Consider the following 16829-nt stretch of genomic DNA (forward strand, 5'->3'; position numbering starts at 1 on the left):
TTGCATCTTTAGGTAAAGGGAAATTTCAGGACACAGAAAGTAAAAACTGACAGAGGCTTTAACCCCATCCGAAACAAAAAAAAAAACAAACCTATCCATATGAAAGTGAGGAGCCAGTCCCCACATCTCTCTGCCACTTCTCTCACTGTAGTGCCTTCAGATTGATTTAAATGACTTTAGAGCAGGATTTCGGGTTATCACCCACTGTTCATGCAGTGTTTACCTCCAATCCCATCCCTCTGAATAGAACCCGGTAAAAATAAGACATGTCTCTTCTCCTTGCCCTTTCATCCTGTTACTGTCTATAAGGCCTTAATAATGCCGTAAGCACCAAACAGGTCTATTTTTACCGCCCGGAGAAAATACAGACGAGAGCCTAGGTAAGAGCTGGGGAGCGACTCTGCACAGTGTCATTAAGATGTCACTCCGAATTCCCCACACAAATAGCAAGATGTGCTTATTATTAGACACAGCGCGGGTATATATAGCCCAGACCTCATTCCAGAAACATGTCATTAAAATAATGCCTGACCTGTGCCAGCACTTCTCAGGCAGGGTGATCAGAAATGAAAGGCAGAGATGTATCGCTGAGATAGAAGTGACAGGAAAATGCCCCTCCATCCACCCCGGGGAGAGGTGCAAATAATTCGGCCCCGAGCTTGGCACTACGGACTGCCATCCAACGCCTATTACCATAGGGGTTACCGTACAATCATTTAAATGCCCAGCATCATCCAACTCTTTCCTAACCCAGACCAAGGGCTTGTTCAAACAAGTCTGAAGAGCAAACCGAACACAGGGGGGCAGCAAAACCATGTCTCAACCACAGGCTTTTACCGCCCCACCTGCTAGTGTGAAGGAACCTTACTGTCATGGCCCGCCCCTTCCATTCATTGGATTCTAGTTCTTCCAATCATGGAGGCTCAGTGGATATTACCCAGCATGGTTTTCTTGCAAATACACTTTGGGAACGCCCACTCTTTCAGACTGACCTCCGCACATAAAGGCGTTTTAATATTTGCATAACTCCTCCCAAGAGCCAGCCCACTGTTTGCTGAGAAGACTTAAAAGGAGTACTGTGGCAAGGTGCTGCCTGCATGACATATAGAAGCACAGAGACCCAGTGATGACATCACCTGTCTAAAATAAAGAATGGAATGTGATTTGCATGTTGGTGGGCGGGGAATGAAGAATTAGGAAAGGCAAAATTTAAGCAGATTCAACTTCAGCTTTAAATGTAGGGATCTGTGCATTAGCCTGCTAAAGGCACGGTACAAAAGCTACTACAATGACTTCTACTTTAAAGTAGATGTAAACCCTATGTGAATGGCATTTAGTTTCTTTAGGCACCCAAGAAAATGCCTTTTTTAAATAAAATATCTTTTCATCTTTTTTTTTATCATTTAATGCATCCCCGTCCTGCTCATTTCCTGCAGCCTCTTAGCAGCCACTTCCCAGCTGCAAGTATTCCATTGATGGTTGCATAGCATTTCCCCAGGTGGGTTTCCTGATAATGACATTAGTGGCTCATGCCTGTGTAATGTGTGTTGAAGCAGTCCAATTGCAGTCTCCTTTAGAAACTCATGTGACAACACGGGGCTTAATTGAAAGACAGGGGCAGAGTGTTGTCAGCTTATAACAGGAAGTGCCTGAACAAGGACCTTCATGGCAGGATCACCAGATATTTTAACAATATTTTAATAATATGTAAAACAGCTTTCCAAGTTATTATTAACATGGTAAAGCATAGGTGAGATTCATGGTATTTGGCATACTGGATGGTGCAGCATGACACGTACATCATTATGGGGCCACTGCTCAACCCAACAGTGGCAGCTGACCTAACCACCCCCCCCCCCCCCCCCCAGATGGCGCAGTGTGGCACATGTACATCATCATGGGGCCACTGCTCAACCCAAAAAAAGGAACTAGCTGCATCCCTGGTTGCTGCAGCATGGCACATGCATATCATCATAGGGCCACTGCTTAACCCAAAAGAGGCAGCTGACCACCCCTGGATGGTGCAGTGTGGCACATGCAAATCATCAAGGGGCCACTGCTTAACCCAAAAGAGGCAGCTGACCACCCCTGGATGGTGCAGTGTGGCACATGCAAATCATCAAGGGGCCACTGCTTAACCCAAAAGAGGCAGCTGACCACCCCCAGTTGGTACAGCGTGGCACATGCATATCATCATGGGGCAACTGCTTAAGCCAAAAGAGGCAGCTGACTGCCCCCGGTGGGTGCAGCGTGGCATATGCATATCATCATGGGGCCACTGCCTAACCCAAAAGAGGCAGCTGACCACACCCCGGATGGTGCAGTGTGGCACATGCATATCATCATGGGGCCACTGCTTAAGCCAAAAGAGGCAGCTGACTGCCCCCAGAGGGTGCAGTGTGGCATATGCATATCATCGTGGGGCCACTACATAACCCAAAAGAGGCAGCTGACTGCCCCAGGATGGTGCAGCGTGGCACTTGCATATCATCATGGGGCCACTGCTTAACCCAAAAGAGGCAGCTGACCGTCCCCCGGATGGTGCAGCATGGCAAATGCATATCATCGTGGGGCCACTGCCTAAACCCAAAAGGGGCAGCTGACCGCCCCCCCCCCCCCCCCAGATTGTGCAGCGTGGCACATGTACATCATCATTGGGCCACTACTCAAACCAAAAGTGGCAGCTGACCCCCAATGATGTTAAAATAACAGATAGGGGGGTGAGTTAAGCTCTTGTTTAGGCCTCAGGAATCCCTTATATTAAAAGTCCATAGTTCCCAACTGTCCCTGATTTCCAGGGACTGTCCCTGATTTGAAAAAGTCCCTCCATCCCTCTTCCCTCCTTATTTGTCCCTCATTTTGGTCTGATCTAATAGTTGTATATAAGATGCACTATTTATCTTTCAAAAAGTATTTCTAATTGCTAAATCTTTCATCCAATTTCTAAACTGCTGCCTTTTACAAATTGAAAATGGAACCAGCTGACTGGCTTATTACAGCAATATCTTCTCTTACCAGTATCTGACTCTGGACCCTCCCACCAAGGAAACTCACTTCTCCTGCTTCAATGTCCTTAATATAACTGTTTTGCGAGAATATGGAGGCTGTCATTGCTATCCTTCCATTGGAAATGCCAACTGCCTGGCTATCTCTGGCTTTCACTTTTTTAAGCAGCTACAGCCTTCCAGCATGCTACAGAGAAGGACATTTGCTCTCTGTTGGGAAGCAGTGATCTCTCTGCAGAGGTCCGACCCCCCTTCTACTGAGCCAGGCCTATAGCTTTGCAATCAGCAAAGCTAATGCTCCCTGTTGATTGGAGAGCTCTGGTTCTGACTGGTGTCGGACCTCTGCAGAGAGATCACAGATTCCACACACGTAGAAAGGTCTGAATAGAAATACTTGTCCCCTTTCAGCATGCTGCAGAAAAGGACAGTTGTTCTCTGTGTGGAAACAGTAGTCTCTCTGTAGAGGTCCAGCTTACCTCCTGCTGAGTCACAACTAAAGCTCTGCAATCAGCAAAGTACAATCTCCCTGATGAATGAAGAGTTCTAGCTTGGGCCGTCTTTAATATTGATTGGACCCTGGGCAGTCATTTTCTTGGGCCCTCCTAAATCCACTTATCAGACTATACATAAGGCAGTATTATCAGTGAAAAGTGTCAGTTGTGAAGTCATATGGAATATGGGAAGGATATAGCTGAGTGACCTATCTTGTTTGCTTCTTTGCTCACTTAGACTATGAGTAAACCTGCTTTATGGGTGAAACATGTTAGTGGGGAGACATTTTTTAGATGGGAAGGATATATTTCTGAATGACCTAGCTTGTCTGATCCTTTGCTTGCTCAGACTATAACTAAGGCCGTATTATGGGTGAAACATGTCAGTTGTGAAGTCATATGGAATATGGGAAGGATATAGCTGAGTGACCTACCCAAATCCACTTATCAACTATATGCGGGCAGTGTGGGCTCAAGGGGCAGCTGCTTTTGGCCCCCGCGACAATGACTGGGTCCGGGGCAGCTGCCCCTTTTGCCATGTGTTAAAGACGGCTCTGGTTCTAGCTCTGACTTGCAGGGGGCATGCTGCTGAGAGACCACTGCTTCCACACAGAGAAAAAGGGTCCTTTTCAGCAGTATGCTGGCAGGGGATAGGCTTTTCTACTCAGGATGTGTAACAAGCTTTAAGACTCTGCACAATTGGACTTTAGGTACTGTTATTATTACCAAATAAATAGCACAGGCTCCACTCCAGAGCAGAATAAACCGGAGGAAAAAGTCACAAGCTAATATAAGTATATTTCTTCTTCTGGGTCCCTCAGACAAAACTCTTTCCAAGGTCAGGCCTAAAATTAAATATTATCATCCAGAGATAATAAAACTATGCACGCTGGAGGTCACCGTTACATGTCCTATAACAATGCCATGTCATGAAAGCAAAGAGACGCCAATCCTAACACTGCAGGAATGGACCTTTTACGCATTTTGCTTACTGAATGATGTAACTTCTGCTTTGACTCGTGATTGTATTTGTCTCTTAAAGGGTCAGTCCACCCTAAGCTGACATATTTCCCATGCTGCCCCCTTCTCCTTTCTGTATGTCATGAGACATTCACTATCTTTAGAATAATTCTTATTCCCATCACACACCCTCCTGGGTATAGGCACATCTGTTGTGGGTGCTGCAGCGATCACCAGCTGGACACCGGATCTATCACAGATAAACATACCTGTTCGTCAGCACACCATGGATCTTGCACAGCAGTCCAAAGAAACTTTTTATTGCAAAGAGATCACATCACATCAGGATAAGTGCAACGTTTCGGAGTCATGCAGGACCCCTTCGTCTCATGCATGACTAAGGGGTTCTGCATGACTCCGAAACGTTGCATTCACCATCTTTAGACACACCCTTAACATGAACCATTGCCCATGCAGGGAAAAGCAAAGGATTAACTTTAATGGCAGTCCCATTGCTACTTACCTTTCCTTTGCTGGTTCCCCCTCAAGTCTTTTTGGCCGAAACAAAAAAAAATAAAAGGAGCATATGACTCCCTCCACTTCCTCCCATGTGGCAGGACTTATGATAGGTGATTGACAATATAAGCAAAAGATTTCTCCACCCAAGGAAATTGCGTATCTGGCGTGTTTGTCTCTTTTACTTGCTTGGACTATGAATAAGCCCGTATTGTGGGTGAAATCTGTTGAAAATAGTCATGACAGATCGGGAAGGATATGCCTGAGTGACCTACCTTGTTTGCTCCTTTGCTTGCTTAGACTATGAGTAAGTCCGTATTGTGGGTGAAATGCGTTGTAGGCAGAGTCACGCTAGATGGGGAAGAATATGTCTGAGTGACCTAGCTTGCTTGCTCCTCTGCTCACTTAGACTATGAATAAACCTGCATCATGGGCGAAACATGCTAGGTTGGAAACATTTTAGATAGGAAGAATATGTCTGAGTGACCTAGCTTGTCTGATCCATTGCTCACTTAGACTATGAGTAAGCCTGCATCGTGGGCGAAACATGTTAGAGCGGAGGCATTTTAGATAGGAAGGATATGTCTGAATGACCTAGCTTGCCTGATCCTTTGCTGGCTCAGACTATAAGTAAGGCTGTATTATGGGTGAAACATGTCATTTGTTAAGGCACATAGGACACACCCTAATTTGCCTGGACACACCCTAATAACCCTGTGTGTCGCAGATTTCCCCTGTTTAAACCCTTGATTTTCAGCAAAGCCCCCTAACCGGGCTCCTAAAAAATTTGTAAAAAAATTAAATTGTAAAATATAATAAAAAATAAAACAAATAAAAACTACTGACCAATCTCTGCCCTACCGACACCATCAGTATATATTAGTGATCGACCGATATCATTTTTTATTACCGATACCGATATTTTGGTTAATGCATATCTGTATCGGCCGATATTGGCCGATGTTTTCGTACATTAAAAAAAACTTTTTTTTTGTTTTTTTTTTGACAGGTACTCTTGTGGAGGGATCTGGGGGTCTAAAAGACCCCAAACCCCTCCTAGGCACTTAAAAGCATTCAAAATGCCAAGTTTGGCTGTTTTGAATGCTGTCATTTTTTTTAATATGGTGCCAAGTACCCGGAAGTGATGTCATGACATCACTTCCGAGTTTTTACACGGAGACCCGATCAGAGCCGAATGCGGCTTTGACCGGGTCTTCTCTTCGGCGGTCATGCAGGCTGGTTGCCCAGGTCTCCCGATTGGGAGACCCAGGCGAACCGCGAAAGAAGGGGGAGGGGGAAGGGATGTCCTTGTAATGACAGCCACATCGGTTGTCATTACAAGACAGCCGACCGTCGGCTATGGATGCCGATACCGGGGCTGATGCCTCTAGCTTCAGGCATCACTCCGGTACAAGCATTTTCCCGAAATATCGGCAATATCGGTAACCTCAGGGGCTGATTACGATATATCGGGGAAAGTGCATATCGGCCCCCGATATATCGGCTTTGCCGATAATCGGTCGATCCCTAGTATATATACACATGCACACATATGTGTTTGAGCTTTGAGGTGCACACCCTAATGCATGAGCCTGTGCACACCTATATTAAGGCATATAGAATAAGGGAAGGATAGAACTGAGTGACCTACCTGCTTGCTCCTTTGCAGCTTAGACTATGAATAAGCCATGTTGTGGGTGAAATTTGTTGGAAGCAGAGTCATGCCAGATGGGGAAGTATATGCCTGAGTGTCCTACCTTGCTTGCTCCTTTGCTTGCTTAGACTATGAGTAAGCCGGTATTTTGAGTGAAATGCATTGGAAACAGAGACACACCGTATTTGGGAAAGATATGTCTAAATGACCTACCCTGCTTTTTTGCTTGCTTAGAATATGAGAAAGCCTGTATTTTGGGGTGAAATGCATTGGAAACAGAGTCACACCAAATGGGGAAAGATATGTCTGAGTGACCTAGCTTGCTTGCTTCTTTGCTCACTTGGACTATGAGTAAACCTGCATCATGGGCGAAACATGTTAGGGCGGAGACATTTTAGATGAGAGGGATGTTTCTGAGTGACCTAGCTTGTCTGATCATTTGCTTGCTCAGACTATAAGTAAGGCCGTATTATGGGTGAAACGCGTCAGTTATGAAGTCATATGGAATAGGGGAAGGACGTAGCTGAGTGACCTACCTTTCTTGCTCCTTTGCTTGCCTAGATTATGAGTAAGCCCTTATTTTTAGTGAAATGCATTGGAAACAGGGTCACACCGGATGGGGAAAGATATGTCTGAGTGACCTAGCTTGCTTGCTCCTCTGCTCACTTAGACTATGAGTAAACCTGCATCATGGACAAAACATGTTAGGGCGGAGACATTTTAGATGGGAAGGATATGTCTGAGTTACCTAGCTACCTGATCCTTTGCTTGCTTACACTATAAGGTAGGCTGTGTTATGGGTGAAACATGTCAGTTCTGGAGTCATATGGAATAGGAGAAGGATATAGCTGAGTAACCTAGCTGGCTTGCTCCTTTGCTTGCTTAGACTATCAATAAGCCTGTAGTTTGGGTGAAATGCGTCAACTTTGGATTCATATCAGAGGGGAAAGGATATGTCTGAGTAACCTACTAACTTGCTTTCTCCTTTGCTAGCTTAGAGTATGCCTGTGTTGTAGGTGAAATGCATCAGAAGTGTAGACATGTCAGATGGGGAAAGATATAGCTGAGTATCCTAGCTTGCTTGCTCCTTTGCTCACTTATACTATGAGTAGAGATGTAATATGGGTAAAACACATCAGTAGTGTAGACTTGTCAGATGGGAAAGGGATATGTGTAAGTTTTCTAGCTTGCTTGCTTAAACTATGGGTAAACCTGTATTGTAGGTGAAATGCGGATTAAACAGAGCCATATCGGATGGGGAAGGATATGTTTGAGGTACCTAACTTGCTTCCTCCTTTGCTCGCTTGTCTGGTAGCAATAAAGTTGTTGTTTTTTTTTTTAAATGAGCGGCTTGAAATTTTTATGTACTGCATGTGGGAGGTGGGTCCTGGAAGGTCGAAAAGAAGAGAAAATCCCATCACTTCCTCCCATTGTGACAACAAAGACAGCAATAAAAATCTGACAGGGGTTCTAATCCTTCCCCACTGTATTCAGATAAAGCCATGATTATTTCTGTTTGCGCTGTTATCTCAGACTTATGTGGCACAGCTTAGGAAGAAGTAGATGAAAGAACATAAGAGGTAATAAAACACAGGCCAACCAGTATAGATGCCCCTCAAGTCACAAGTACACGTGTATGCACTTAACGCTACATTAGGGTTATGGGTCACTGGTAAAAACTGGCCTCTAGTGGACAAATAGGGTACTGACAGCTACTATACAAACTACTCAGCAGTGTGATACTGACTCCACAATTACATTACTAAGTTCCTTAACTTGTGACTGTTGGCAACACACGTTTCTCTTAGCCTCTACAGACCTGACAACAACTTAAAAATAAAAAAAAGAAAAGGTAAAATGAATAGAAACAGGCTACATAAAATAAAAAATCCCAATGGCATTTTCTATAATTTGATTTGTACCAATTTTTATTTCTACCCAGAAAATGAGACGGTTTTACAGGATCTAGACAAAACCATCAGACACCACTTCTGTCTTAGAAGAACGATTGACTATAAGACAAAAAATGCCAGTGCAACCTAAAAATGTCTTTTTTCCTACATATCAATCAGCCCTGATAGACGGCAGAGTCCTTTCTAGTCCTGCAAAAATGCTAGGGGCCCTATATACATACAAAGGCATTCTATGACTACTATGGAGAGTACTTTTGGTCTGGAGATTTATAAAGGAAGCGACAGCATCTAGTAAATAGTTGAAACAAAGTGAACGTCCATAAAGTTCCGGCATTCCTATCCTCCCTTTACGTGCTGCCTAGGAAAACTAACCATGCATGATGGTGAAAAAGAAATGGTAGCTGGAATGAAGGTCCATCATGTACACAAGGTCACCTTAATAAGGTCTCATGCTCATGGGCACATTTGCCCGCACAGCCTAAACAAAAATGGGTGTCAGAAGTCACTGGTGGTATGTAGTGTTGGGGCGAGCGGTTTGGACTGAGCATAAGTTTGGCCCGAACATCGCCTGTTTGGCGAACACACCTAAATTTGCGGGGCGGTCGGCAGGATGTTCGCCCACTGAGTGCCCCTACAATGCACTGCACAGTGCATTCTAATCCCTGACTGGGCATAGCTTTGGCCATTCAGGGCATAGTGAAGAGTTGGTTGTTAAGAAGTGGACAGGAAAGCCGGCCGCGACGTCCTTAAAACGGAGTTCCGGGCACAGAAGTCATTTTTCAATAAACATACCCCCGGGACAGTCAGGGCTAGCACATTCCACAATGGCTAGCCTCTGATCTGTCCCGGTTCGTACTTACCTTTTAGAAGAAATACTTACTTATAAAATTTCTTCCACAGCGTTTCCATCTCTCTTGTGGGCAGCTGAAGCTGGCGCGGTCCTCTTCTGTGTCTTCTTCCGCGTCTTCTTGTCCCAGAATGCGCCTGCACCGGCCCCTCTCGTCACTTCCGGTGCGGCGTCGCCCGGAAGTGACGAGCGGGGCCGGTGCCGTCGCATTGATTCCTGGGAGCGATGACGTTCAGCTCCCAGGAATCATCGCGAGACAGGAAGTGACGGGTGAGCCGCGGCGCTGAGGGAGGAAGTACTCTGAGGTGAGTATTTACGATCTTCAATTACAAGGTGAGTAAACAAAAAAAAAAAACCTAACTATCCAATTCCTTTTCAGGTGATGTCTAACTAGCGGAGGGGCACAAAAAAAAATATCGATTTTGTGCCCGGAACTCCGCTTTAACAACGGTGAGTCATCAGCTGTCAACTGGCTTCCCCGCTGACAGCTGAATGAAAATAAAGAAAAAAACATTGCCGGCAATAGAAAAATGTGAAGAAAAAAAAACAGCGTGGGGTCCCCCCCCATCCATATTAGCCCCTTTGGGTCTGGTATAGATTTTAAAGGAAGCCCCATACTGGAATAAAAAAAAATGGCTTGTGTTCACCCCTAAAATTCATACCAGACCCTTATCCGAGCATGCAGGCTGAGCAAGCCCCCCCCCCCAAAACCATAGCAGGCAACAGGCCCTCAACAACAAACAAACACAAGGGCGCACCGGCCTAGTGCATTATCATTTGGATGGTTTATTTAAAAATAAGGATTAAAAATACTCAAACGAGTTCTTGTTAGTGTCCATTCACACTACCGCAACTTGTCAGGCGACTTGTCAGCCTGACAAGTCGCGGTCTGTCGCGGTCCATGCAGTGCTACAGGACCCGTTCTAATAGGAGCGACACAAGTCGCTCCGACTTAGAAAAAGGGTCCTGCACTACTTCGGGGCGACCTCGGAGCGACTTGCATAGACATTCATTATATGAAGTCCGTGCAAGTCGCGCCGAAGTCGCGGTGCACACGACTTCACAGGTCGCCCCCGAAGTCGGAGCGACCTAGTGTGAACCGAGACTTAAAAGCATGTCACAAAAGGAACGCAGTCCTCAGTAAAGGTATCCGAGGATGAGTAGTCCCTTCGATTCTTGAAGGTTAACGCCTTTCGAGGCCTAGCCTCTTCCTCAGAGCCTAAAAGTGCATGTCCAGGCCCTTACTTATATACTAGACAATGACATTTGAAACAGGCCCTCAACACAGGGGATGCCTTGGGGCAGGGGCTCTGCCCCCCTGAAAGCACCTTGTCCAAATGTTGATGGGGACAAGGGCCTCTTCTCCACAACCCTCCGCTATGGTTGTCGGGGTCTGCGGGCAGGGGGCTTATCGGAATCTGGAAGCCCCCTTTAACAAGGGGGCCCCCAGATCCTGGCCCTATGTGAATGAGTACCCCTACTAAGTGTTATACCCTGCGCTACCAGGTGGTTCTAGTGAAATACTAAATTGTAGTACTAATATTGCTGCTAGAAGCTAAAAAAAAAAAAAAAACACAAAACGTAATTATAAAGAAAGGATTGCGCAAAAACCTAATGTGTTCACAACTACACGCTCTATAGAATATTAAAATGTGGGTGGTGTTGCGCAGTTCCTGTGTGAATGAATGCAAAACAAGTGGTTCAAAACATCACATAAATTATACAAATCAACCGTGAGCAAAATAAAGGTGTTGTGAATCAAAGATATATTACTAAACAAATGTAGCTAGCTACTAGGTAGCTATGGAAATGTCCCAGTGCTGTTAAATAATCCACTTTAGTGCTCTGTTCTCCCTTACGTATGGTCAATAAACCTCTGTGCTTCCACCAGTCACCTCGGTGCTCACAGAACTCTCACCTCACTTCCATATAACAAAAGCATTACAATAGGGTATCAGTATAGATTTGGTTATCCTTCCATGGGAAAATCCTCCATCTATGTCTCCTCTGTGCTTGGCTAGAGAGTCTTAACTCCTGGGATATCGCTGGCCTCTCAGGTCCATATATTAGAATACAATAGACAATATGCCTTCCATAGTGTAAAATTGTTTAAAAAGTCACCATTTACTAAAAGACAAATAGGCGCTTACATCAAAGAAAAAGTTAAACGGCATTTAATTATAAAAACACAGGCAATGTCGCCTCTCACATCACTTCCGGTCCACCGCCTGCTCCGGCCACACCCTACACGTTACGTCACGTCTCGTAACTTCCTCACTCCCCTGGTGTGGGGTTCCCCTTAAAATCCATACCAGGGTCATTTTTCTATTGCCAGCAAGCCTATTGTATGGAGGGCAATTTAAATGTAATTTTTTTCTTTATAAATGTCAGTTTTGCTGCAGCAGGTTCTATACATGGTACAGATGAGCCACTTTACAGGCAGACTACGGGGACCCTCCAGGAACTATATTTAAAGGTATTTTTCATTTTTATTGTTTCACTTTAAGCATCATTAAAATCACTGCTCCTGTAAAAACAATCTTTTTAAAAAAATGTTTTGATACATTGCATTGATACCTGTCTCCTAGGACATATAAGCTTTCATATTGGGGACTTTTGATTTTTTCAAGTTCAGGTCCCATAGACTTTACCAGAGTTTGCGGCTCAGGTCTGAATTTTTTATATGTTTGGGAGCTCTGGTGCAAACCAAACCGGGGGGTGGTCGGCCAAACTCTAGTGTATGTACAGCCCGCTGCCAGCAGCCTGTCAAAATCAAACACAGAAAATCAATGACCACACTGACCAATAGGAAGTGACTTTTTCTTTTGGAAGAAGCCTCAGATGCGCTTCTCAATGGTTAGCACGTCACTGTGACTGCGCTGATAAATTAACTCTTCCCATTGCGAACATTATGGTGGATTCACACTTCGGGGCTGTGACCTGCAGTGTATGGTGTATAGACCGCTACACAGGCAGCTCCAGACATTGTGGCCGCTATGTGCAGCGGGGTCCAGAAGGGCTGCCATGATATATAGAGTTAGTTCATCATTTTATTTTTTTGTGAAAAGTTGAACTTACCCTTTAATACTGACTGTAGCTGCAGGCATCATCCCTGTATAAAGTTAAATGACGTGCAGATACGTGATTCGGTCTTAAGTGGATCCCTCAATTAGAGGGTTTGGCCTACACCATGGGTGTCCAACCTTTTGGCTTCTCTGGGCCACATTGAGTGTAGAGAAATTTTCTCGGGCCGCATATAAAATATATACTATAGTTAAGGTATACAAGTAATAAAATGCCTCCGCGCCCTTCCCGCGCTGCCGCGCCCCCCGCACTAATTTAACAGAACTAGAGGATGATCAAATGAAATGGAATTAGTATACAGAGGCTTACTTCTTCTGAGAGATAATAAAGGAACACTCTAACCACCATGACCACTTCAGTGATTTGAAGTGGTCATGGTGGTAGGAGTCAGAAACGCTGCACATGCTCGCCCCCCCCCCCCCCCCACCACCATCTGAGGCAGCCTCTGCCTACCGTTAGTTGGAAGTTGCTGTGGCCATGCCCCCGACCCGACTTCCTTCCCAGCAAAAAAAAAATCGTCAGGAGCAGTGGGCCGCATTGCCTGCGGTTCTGGGCCGCATGTGGCCCTCAGGCCGCTGGTTGGACATGCCCGGCCTACACTCTTTCCAGTGGCTAGTCTTCTCATGGGAGGGAAAATGGGCAAACCAAGTCCCAACAGTCTCACCTCCCACTCTGCTGTGGAATGTCCTTGCCTCAGCTCCCTAAAAGAGGATCCCCCATAATGCCCTGCTCTCCCCTGGGGGGGTACAGTTGAACATCAGCCTGACTTTCCTTCCTCCTCTCTTCTTCCCAGTTGCCCCTCACCCTCCTGCCTCCCTGGCTTTTATAGGAGCTCCTTACCTTTACCATTAAAGGGGACCTACACTGCCCTACCTGCTTACACACACTCCTCAAACAGTAAACTGGGAGACATCCGCACCCTTTCTGCGCATGCAATCTGCCTCTTGGGATGAGTGATGTAAAAATCCCAGGGGGCAGTTTGCAGATTCTAGAGTGACCCGTGGCATTCCTATGCGTGTTCAGGGCCTGGGTACGTAATTCTCACCTACGCAAGAATGATGGACCTGAACTGTAAGAACGCTACCATGGATTTTGCTGCAGAATAAACTGGGCTGTCAAGTGGGAATGCAACGGATCTACAGTACTGACAAAATCAACAAATAATAAAAGTATGTAACAAGGTGGGAATCAGTCTCTATTGGTCACCAGTCTACTGTCCTCAATGAGGCCATCAAGACACAATTCCCCCCCCCCACTAAAGACAAAATTCCCCCCTACTACAAGTATTCTATGACCGATCACTCACCAGATTGGCTAGGAAGGTTCATCCTGATGTCCAAAGGCTGGACAGACATGAAGAGGGGACTAAGACCCCCTTCCTGGATCTTCAAAGCCCAGGTCTTGACTGACTGGCCGGGGCAAAGATGGCGCTTCCAGGAGGCTCAGTTCTCCATGCACATCTCTCAGCTGGCGCTGCCCTGCAACGAGAAGAAGAGACAGGAGCTGCGATCAGCAATCCCCCTTTGAATGTCTTCACGGTAAAAAGTTGAAAGGAAACATCAGTGATTCGTAAGCAGATCATGCAACGAACGAGCACCAGTAATTATCCCCCTTGGGTGCAAGGTCGACATCTTCAGAATGAATTACACAGATGCTTCATAAGAGAAAAGAACCCACTGAGGACTGATATAAGGGGGACCGCAGGATATAGGAAATAATGGGACCCCATGTATGGAGTTATTATTTAAAAATACCTTAAAGCCGAACTCTGGGGAGATAGAAAAGATACAAAATAGCACAGCTCTGTAATCATTACTACATCATTACAGCCCCTTTCACATGGGCGTCACTGGTTCAATCACGTTTTTTTTTTTTAAAGAAAAAACAGATTCAGTTAACATCAGTTTTTCATCCATTTTTACATCAGTTTTTTTTTTTACATCCACCAGCTGGAGGCCTGGAGCCACCATTTTAATTTTTAACAATTTTTGCTTACATGATTAAAAAATAATGTTAGGCCTGAAGTTTAATTAAAACCCCCAAACATTATATATTTTCTGAAAGCAGACACCCTAGAGAATAAAATGGTGGTAGTTCCAATTATTATGTGTGTAACAGTTTATAAAAACGCAAAATTTCAGTAAAAAATACACTAAAGTTAATTTTAGGGCACATAAGCACAATAAATTACCCAGTTTTTTTGGATAAAATATAAAAGATGAAATTGCGCTGAGTAAATAGATAGCAAACGTGTCAAACGTTAAAATTGCGTGCGCACATAGGCGATACTTTAAAATCCTATACAGGTCATCGGTTTAGAGTTACCCAGGAACTGTGGTACTAAAATTATTGATCTCATTCTGGAGTGCGCGGTGTAGTGCAATTGACATTTGTGTACGTAGGCATCCCAACACATGAGGTTTCGAATGTACACTATATTGTCAAAGAAATTGGGACGCCTGCCTTTACATGCACATGAACTTTATTGGCATCCCAGTCTTAGTCCGTAGGGTTCAATATTGAGTTGGCCCACCCTTTGCAGCTATAACAGCTTCAACTCTTCTGGGAAGGCTGTCCACAAGATTTAGGAGTGTGTCTATGGGAATGTTTGACCATTCTTCCAGAAGCGCATTTGTGAGGTCAGGCACTCCACAAAGACATGGATAAGCGAGTTTAGGGTGGAGGAAATTGACTGGCCTGCACAGAGTCCTCAACCCAATAGAACACCTTTGGGATTAATTAGAGTGGAGACTGTGAGCCAGGCCTTCTCGTCCAATATCAGTGCCTGATCTCACAAATGTGCTTCTGAAAGAATAGTCAAACATTCCCCATAGACACACTCCTAAACCTATGTTTCAAATGATGCTTTATGCATTGACATACATCTTTACATCCAGTCTGTTTTAACAGTACAGTCACCTGCTCACTTGGCACCATCCACAGGCAGCTTAACTCTTCAGCAAAACACATAAGTTGAATCCAACACAATTTTACTGCAGATAATTGAAACAAGGGGGATGTTTTGCAGTCTTTTTAAGCGCAAGAAAAAAAATGACTTTCTCAAGCCCGTCTCTTCAAAGTACTAACACTGACAGAGGGAACATGGAAAAAAAACATGGAGGGTCTAGTAAGGACTAAACTAACTAGCGCTAAACAGGAGAGGAGGCCCAATACTGCCGCCAGATATCAGCATACTACATAACAATAATAGCCCAATGAAGTTTAACACATCACGGAAAAAATACATACAAGTGTTTATTGCAGTAACTCCTTGCCAAAGGTTTGCTGGTGAATATGCAGAGAGGTGCAGGGTTGATTTTGACAGCATTGGCAATGATTGTGCCATTACATCCGGGCCCGGCGGACCCTTTAACTTAGCAGCCTGTTTAAGGAACCGAGTGCAACTACCTTAGTATCTATAGAACAGAAGCAGGTAATAATCTAGAATATTTAGTGAAATTCTTGCAATGTATATATTTGAATTTTCTTTTCTCTCCATAAACATTACTTTTTGTTTTAAAAAGGAACAGCTTTATCAATGGAGAATGAGGTTAAACCAGCGATTGATGAAGGCAGAATGGGGTCCTAGACAAGGTAGCAGTTTTGACCTTCCCTTCAATTGAAATTGATGTAGCACCCCTCTGACACCCCAAAGTCAAGATAGCACCTCCAGAGGCCGGGGCAGGCTAGCATTTCACCCCATGGTTAAAATAGGGGGAGCGAGAAAGGATAACGGGTGCCAGTCTTATTGCCAGTTTTATTGCAGAACGGTGAAAGAGGCGAGGGTTAGGGGTCCCAGATAATGTAGCAGATCACTTACAGACTCTCCAGATCCAGATCAATGTCCAGCCTCACAGTGTCAGACCCTTTAAGCTGACCTGGCAACACTAAAAGCACATTCCCATATTTGAGTGTGTTCTCCAAGTGAGTCACCATACCCTTCTGAGAAACTAGCCTTATTCCTGGCTCTCACCAGCAGGGAGCCTCCCCTGGGTCTCCTCCTTGGCACAGTTTCCTCTAGACCAGGCAGGACAGCTTCAGGACTATTTCAGCACACGTTAGATCCCAAACCAGGCTACTGGGCCTAACAGCAGAGCTCTATCCAGCAGCACCGCCCTAGGCCTCAGCCCAGGGAACGAGAGAGAGAGAGATGGCCTGTCTCAAATATTTATATCCTCCCCCAGCATGCACCAGTGGCATACCAGACTACTGGGCCTAACAGCAGAGCTCTATCCAGCAGCACTGCCCTAGGCCTCAGCCCAGGGAACGAGAGAGAGAGAGCACATGGCCTGTCTCAAATATTTATATCCTCCCCCAGCATGCACCAGTGGCATACACCTCCTACTGGATTGGCTAAAG

General features: G+C 45.1%; 1 protein-coding gene across 2 annotated transcripts in view; it reads right to left on the bottom strand.

The window, feature by feature from the left end:
• HDAC5 (histone deacetylase 5) overlaps positions 1-16829 on the bottom strand; it is a 168768-nt gene that overhangs the window by 94755 nt on the left and 57184 nt on the right. For both annotated transcript variants that reach the window (XM_082271251.1, XM_082271250.1), the window contains exon 2: positions 13777-13948. In XM_082271251.1, the coding sequence (XP_082127377.1) occupies positions 13777-13825 (49 nt within the window). In that variant the 5' untranslated portion in view covers positions 13826-13948. The remainder of the gene's footprint in view (positions 1-13776; positions 13949-16829) is intronic.

The sequence above is a fragment of the Pelophylax lessonae genome (genome assembly GCF_965119305.1).
Source record: "Pelophylax lessonae genome assembly, chromosome: 11".
Lineage (NCBI taxonomy): Eukaryota > Metazoa > Chordata > Amphibia > Anura > Ranidae > Pelophylax > Pelophylax lessonae.